General features: G+C 55.7%; 1 protein-coding gene across 1 annotated transcript in view; it reads left to right on the forward strand.

Moving 5' to 3' along the window:
- TCF15 (transcription factor 15) overlaps nt 1-6,505 on the forward strand; it is a 36,932-nt gene extending 30,427 nt beyond the window's left edge. The window contains exons 3-4 of the mRNA XM_029917928.1: nt 5-359; nt 5,641-6,505. Coding sequence (XP_029773788.1) covers nt 5-359; nt 5,641-5,715 — 430 coding nt within the window. The 3' untranslated portion in view covers nt 5,716-6,505. The remainder of the gene's footprint in view (nt 1-4; nt 360-5,640) is intronic.
- Nucleotides 6,506-6,775: the final 270 nt, after the last annotated feature.

Raw genomic sequence — 6,775 nt, forward strand, 5'->3', positions numbered from 1 at the left:
CGAGCGGCGGCGGCGGCGGCGGCGGCGCGGGCCCCGTGGTGGTGGTTCGACAGCGGCAGGCGGCCAACGCGCGGGAGCGGGACCGCACGCAGAGCGTGAACACGGCCTTCACGGCGCTGCGCACGCTCATCCCCACCGAGCCGGTGGACCGCAAGCTGTCCAAGATCGAGACGCTACGCCTGGCGTCCAGCTACATCGCGCACCTGGCCAACGTGCTGCTGCTGGGCGACGCGGCCGACGACGGGCAGCCGTGCTTCCGCGCGGCTGGCAGTGCCAAGAGCGCGGTCCCCGCCGCCCCCGACGGCGGCCGCCAGCCGCGCTCCATCTGCACCTTCTGCCTCAGCAACCAGCGCAAAGGGGTGAGTGCGCGGAGCCCAGAGCTGTGGCCGTGGGGCAGGGGGTGGCGGGGGAGGGGGACAACGGGACCTCCTAGGGAGCAGAAGAGGAACAGGGACCCCAGTGAAGAGAAGGGGAAGCGACAGGAAATTCGTCGGGGGAGTTGCGGGGGGGGCGGGGGGCACGGCGGTGCTGCGCTCCAAGCCCAAGGTTTGGTGTGAATGCAACAGAACCACTCGCTCAAAATCCCCCAAACACAGAGCGATGCAGGAAAACCCAGAGCTCCACGGCATTTCTTCGAGAATGGTGATTGCTCACTGAGGGACACCCCTTTCACTGAAGGTGTGCTGGGGAAAAAGCATGAGGAAATAGTGACAAAGGCCATCTTTTATTGAGCTCTTCCCGCGTACCAGGTGCGTTCCTTCTCCCCTTTTCTTTTACTTTCCCGAGAATTCTATTATTCTGGCCATTTTATCACTGACGAGGATCTGGGGCCCAGCGGGGTGTAATCACATGCCCGAAGCCACTCACCTGGGAAGCCAGAACCAGGCTCTTGCTCGCCTGGTGCATGTTACCCTGAACTACCCCTACCAGTAAAATCATTGTCCCCATCCTAAGGCTTGATTTAAGGCAGGAGACTGAGAAGCAAAAAGGACACATACCCCCAACTAGAACTCCAACGGAGCCAACTGATGAGCAGTAGGGGCGAAGAAGGGGGGGTCTCTCAAGAGGGCTGGAGTGTGGGACGAAGTCTGTTGAGTCAGCTAGACAGAGCTGGGTTACGCTCCCGCGGCGGGTCCCAGATAAGGATGGGAGCCAGCCTGGGAGGGGGTGGGTGTGGCTGGGTAGCTGCAGAGGTGGCAGGGGGGCTCTCCTGGTTGAAAGCTGGTTCTCCTCCTGCCTGGGTCCCAAGGTGAGGCCTCGTGTCATCCCTCACCTTTCCCCCTCCGGGAAACTCCTCTGCATGACACCTTTGGATTTGAGCAGCTACCATTTACATCTGGAGCTGCTGAGACTAGGAGAGCCCCAGACCCACCCACAGCCTTTTGGAAAGTTAAAGGCCATGAGGGGCTGGAGTCAGGCCTCTGAAAACCCCATTCCACAGTTCATTGTTTTTCTTGGGGTTTTTTTGTTGTTGTTGTTGTTGTTGTCTTCATTTTTTTTTTTTCTTCTTGAGAGACAGAGAGAGACAGCGCCAGCAGGGGAGGGTCAGAGAGGGAGATACAGAATCTGAAGACAGGCTCCAGGCTCTGAACTAGCTGTCAGCACAGAGCCCGATGTGGGGCTTGAACCCATGAACTGTGAAATCATGACCTGAGCCAACGTCAGCTGCTTAATCGGCTGAGCCACTCTGGTGCCCCTTGTTGTTTTTTTAATGTTTTATTTATTTTGGAGAGACAGAGCGTGACAGGGGAAGGGCAGAGAGAGAGAGGGAGATACAGCATCTGAAGTAGGCTCTAGACACTGAGCTGTTAGCACAGAGCCTGATGTGGGGCTCGAACCCAGGAACCACAAGATCATGATCTGAGCTGAAGTTGGCGCTTAACCAACTGAGCCACCTCCACCTAGGCACCCCACCTCCCATTCTGCAGTTCTTAACAGCTGCCCTGGGTCTCCTGCTTCACTCTGTTCTGTGGAAGCGTCCGGGTCCTGGCCTCAGACCACCCTCTTCTGACTCCTCAGACTCCCAGTCTGGCCGCTCAATACCATGGCTGCTTCAAATACCCTGAGTCCATTTTCTGAGGGTCTGATTTGTACCCTGCCACTCCCACCATGGGTCCTGGTCAGTGTTCCTCGGGCATCCAGCCTGGCATGCAAAGGGCTGGCTGGGCCCACGACGGTAACGCTTTGCCTGTTCATTCTGTTCATTCGACCTCATCGACCCAATAGTCGCCTTTTGTTGGCTCTGAGAATATGCCCAAGAAGCAGGTTGTAGGTCCCTACCCATCACAGTCAGGATCTCCCAGACCAAGGGTGTGGAGTCAGAGACACTGCACCCTCCTGGGAAGGTGGGGCACGGGACTTTCAGAGCCCAGAGACCCCTATCTTCATCCCCTTTGTTTTCATTAGCTGGCACAGAGCAAGCCCGGAATAAGGGTTTACTGAACCACGTATTTTTGTCATCATTTGTCTTCATCCTCCCAAATGCACCTGATATGTTTAGAGAGCAGTGTTAGTGCCAGTATTAATATTGCCTTCTATTTGTATCCTGAATTCCCAACAGATGCTTGGGAACAAAGACAGGCAGGTGAGCGGGTAGGGAAAGGTGTTACAGGGATAGGGCACGGTGAGAGTTGGCATCAGGAAACGTGACGTAGAAAAGGAAAGGGGCAGACAGAGCACAGAGGGGCCGCCATCTTGATGGGCTCTGATCTCTTGTGCTAAGTTAGCAGTCTTCACTTATTATGGTTAAAATCCCTCAGCAGCAATGGGGGACGGAGGGGCTCTGGTTACACCCCCCACCCCGCTTACAGATGCTGTCTCTGGTTCAGAGATACTGTCCACAAGGAAGTGAGGGTTTGAATTTGGGCCTGCCAAATCGGGAAGTGGGAAAGGTTAGTGGGGGTGCAAGGGGTGGGAGAGGGTGTGCCTACCATACGCCCACACCAAGAGCGATTGGGGAAACATTCTCTGCTGGTGTTGGCCCATCCCATGGGTCCCAGTGACTCGCCTGGGTCTGCCTGTTGCCCCGCGATCCATCTACAGGACCAAGAATGTAGCCAAATTTGGCTACAGAAGCCAGGCTCATCCCTCCAGGCCCCTCTGGGATCAGGCGAGAAGGGCGATCCTGGCCAGCTCTGGCCCCTCGAAGCCTCAGCTGAAAGAATACCAGCTGCCCTGTGGGGCCACTGCAGGGGTTCCCTGCTGAGCTTTGGGAGCCAGAAAGCTCCCCGGCCCAGAGTCTGCCACTTTAGGTCACCCCCTCCCTCCCACGTGGCTGAGGCAGGGACCACCATGGACTACCGTGCCCTCTGGAGCATCTTTCTGTTTAAGGAGGAGTTAGGGGCGGCCCTCTGTGGCGGAAATAGCAAGCGAGAGATAGAAGTGGGGTTCTTGTCTCTCCCGTATCCCCTTTTGTCACCTGGGAGTGGGGCTGGATGGGCTCGTCTTGTAAGGCGCTCCCCAGTTGGTGTGAGCAGCTCAGAGGCTGATGTGGCATCGCGGGTGGTGGGGCGGAAGGTACCCTCACCAGGCGATGCTGATGATAATACTTGTGAACATCTATTTTTTTATGTTTTATTTATTTTTTGAGAGAGTGCATGCGCGCACGAGTGGGAGAGGGGCAGAGAGAGAGGGACACACAGAATTTGAAGCAGGCTCCAGGCTCTGAGCTGTCAGCACAGAGCCCAATATGGGACTCAAACTCATGGAGTGCAAGATCATGACCTGAGCTGACGTCAGCTGCTTAGCTGGCTGAGCCACCCAGGTGCCCCACTTGGGAGCGTCTATTGAAAACTTACTGTGTGCATGACGCTGGGCTGAGGGTGGCCCCTGTAAATATGTAGAATCGGTCCTCATGGCAACTCCATGTTACACATGGGGACACAGGCTCGGTGAGGGGAAGTCACCTGCCTGAGGTCCCTAGTGAAGCAGGGATTGATTGAAGCTCAGATCTGTTTCAGTCCAGCCCTGCTGGTAACCACACCAGGCTTCCCAGCGCCCTGGGGCTGAGTTCCCAGGGTCAGAGAAGCTGGGGCCTAGTCAGGGTCCCTTCTAAGGGCTGCACCCTGGGGTGGCAGTAGAATCAGTGTGTCCCCCATTGCATAGCTGAAGAAACAGGTAAGGGAGCTGTCCCAGCATTCCCATGAGATCAGGGTCCCTGGATGACTGGCAGACTTGGGGTAGAGGTGCCCCCCATCAGCGAGGAAATAGAGTAAAAGAGTGAAAGGCCCCCCCCTTTAAAAAAGTGAGGGATTTTCCCCCCAACACACTACACCCTCTTTCCCCCACTCTTGTCCCCCTTTCGCGGCCAACTCCTGCCAGATTTGTCTGAGAAGCCTAAGCCCCAGGCTCTGCTGGGACAGTGGCCTCAGCCCTCAAAATAGCCCAGCCTGTGAATGAACATGTTGTCCCTGGGCCCGGAGAGCCTCGAGGGAGGCTGGCCTCACATCTGGATGGATCTGCCCCAACCTGGGCCCAGGGGCGGAGGGGACGGGGGGCAGAGCTCCCAGAAGGTTGGCTGTTTCTCAAGATGGCTGAGGAAGACGGCTGACCCATCTGTCCTCTCCTCGCCAGGCTTGGTGGGGTGGGCATTTATGGCGGGACTTCAGACATCAGTGTGTCCTAGGGGCAGGACGGACTGTTAGACAACATGGATTTCTAGCCCAGCTTTTTTACCAACTGGCTGGGTGTCTCTGGGCCAGTTGTCCACGGTGGGAGGCCTCATCAGAGAGGGTGTGCTCTAATACCCATGACCTCACTGGCTTGAGTGAGGATGGGACCCACATGTCAGACCTCAGAATACTGCGGAGGGGGCTGGCCCTTGCAGGGTGAGGGACAGGCGGCCTGAGGGGCTGCCACCATTAGCCCATCTTCCGGTGGGCACCACGGATTGGAGCAGCATTAGTTGGTGCCCGCTGCACGCCAGGCTCAGGGCTGCCAAGTGAAGAACTTGTCCCTACCATCCCTGGAGACCCCAGCATGATGGGGGAACAGAGACCCCCGCCGTCCCCTTCTGAGTTTTATCCTGGTGGAATGTCCCTGGAAGCCCTGGGCAATGGCAGGAACAGAGACGGGACCAGAGAGCCTGTGCCTGGCAGAGAGAGCACCTTGAACAGAGGCAGAGAGGCCAGAAACCCACAGTCTACTTGTGAAGGGTGACGAGTATGCTACTGGGCATACAGCTGGGCAGTGGGGAGGGCCCACTGTGGGGTTTGTTTGTCAATGTAAAATAGTATGATTCAAAATGTATTGGATTTTTAAAAAAAGGGGGGGGCAGCAAATTACATGGGGAAGAAATGAAAAAGGTAAAAAAGTTACACAGCATTAAAAACAAAGCCTCCTTCCCATCCCTGGTGCTCCTCCTCATGAAATTCCTCTCCTCTGAGGAAACCCATTAGCAATTTCCCCTGTGCCCTTCTCTCCAGAAATCTCAGCACACAGGAATATCCACTCAGTTCTTGCTTTTGTCCTTGAGTGATGTTATCTCTCCAACACTCCCGGAGTCTCTTCTGCCTTCTGTTGTGGAGAGAAGTTTATTGTGTGGCTGTGATTGATTTATTAAGTCCCCTTCTGCTGGACACAGGGCTTAGTGCCAGCATTCACAGTGATCCGATCGAACTTTGTCTTTCTTTCCTCCTGCAGGGCGGCCGTCGTGACCTGGGGGGCAGCTGCTTGAAGGTGAGGGGGGTAGCCCCCCTCCGAGTGCCGCGGAGATGAGCCTGGACCCCTGTGGCATTTATTCCACACAGGAGCCTGGAGAAGGAGGCCAGAGGCCAGCCTCTGGGTGAACAGGGGAGAAGACCCCAGGAGCCCAACCCAGATGTCTTTCGTGTTGGGACCTGAGGACCGTGGTCTGGGCCCATGATGCTGTGGGCAGGCTCGCTGGGACACCTCCACCGCGCCCCGGAGAGCCACGAGGACCCATCCAGCAGGCTCCAGCCCTGGCTGGTCAGAGACAAGGCAGAACTTTTGGAAAAACAAAGACTGTTGATGACAGAGGATGTGTGCATATCTGTGAATAAGTGTGTGTGTGTGTGTGTGTGTGTGTGTGAGAGAGAGAGTGAGAGAGAGAGAGAGAATTGGTGGGTTTAAAATAAAAAAGTATTTTTAAATAAAAGCTATTCCCATCTGAAAGAACGGGGGAGGGGGACTCCTGTCCGAGGTCAGAGGTGGCCTCTCTCCTAGACCTTGGCAGAGGCCCAGATGTCGCAGGTGCTGCCCTGTGCCCTGGAGGGCATGGGGCTGGGGAACGGCAGGAGGACCCCTCTCCAGAAGTCAAAATGACCAGACTCTCCCCGCAGTCTTCTTGAACAGCTGCTAGCTATCTGGGCTGGTTGGCAAGAAATTTTCATCGTATTTATTTTTTAATAAGGGACGGATTTATTCACGTGGGCACAATTCAAAAGGTACAAGAGAACGTGCAGTGAAACCTCCCTCCCTCGCGTCCCCCAGCCACTGGTTCTCCCCCTGCAGGCAGCGTCTGCCACCAGACTTTGTGATGTCCCATTCCCTATGAAATAACCAAGCAAATGCAGGGGGGAAAATATACATCTATATATACTTTCTTCCACTCTGTACCCAAATGGTAGCATGTTGTCCATGCGTTCTGCTCCCGCTCCTTTCTGCTTCTCTTCCTGATCTAGGTTGGCTGTCATCCCAAGGCAGCACGCAAAGGTAAAAGGTAGCCTCCTTCCTTTAACAGCTCCTTAATTCTGCTTGATGAATGTTCTAGACTGCAACCCGTCCCTTATCCGTGTCTTCGCAGACAGGGAGTGTG

The sequence above is a fragment of the Suricata suricatta genome, chromosome 12 (genome assembly GCF_006229205.1).
Source record: "Suricata suricatta isolate VVHF042 chromosome 12, meerkat_22Aug2017_6uvM2_HiC, whole genome shotgun sequence".
In the NCBI taxonomy this organism is placed as follows: domain Eukaryota; kingdom Metazoa; phylum Chordata; class Mammalia; order Carnivora; family Herpestidae; genus Suricata; species Suricata suricatta.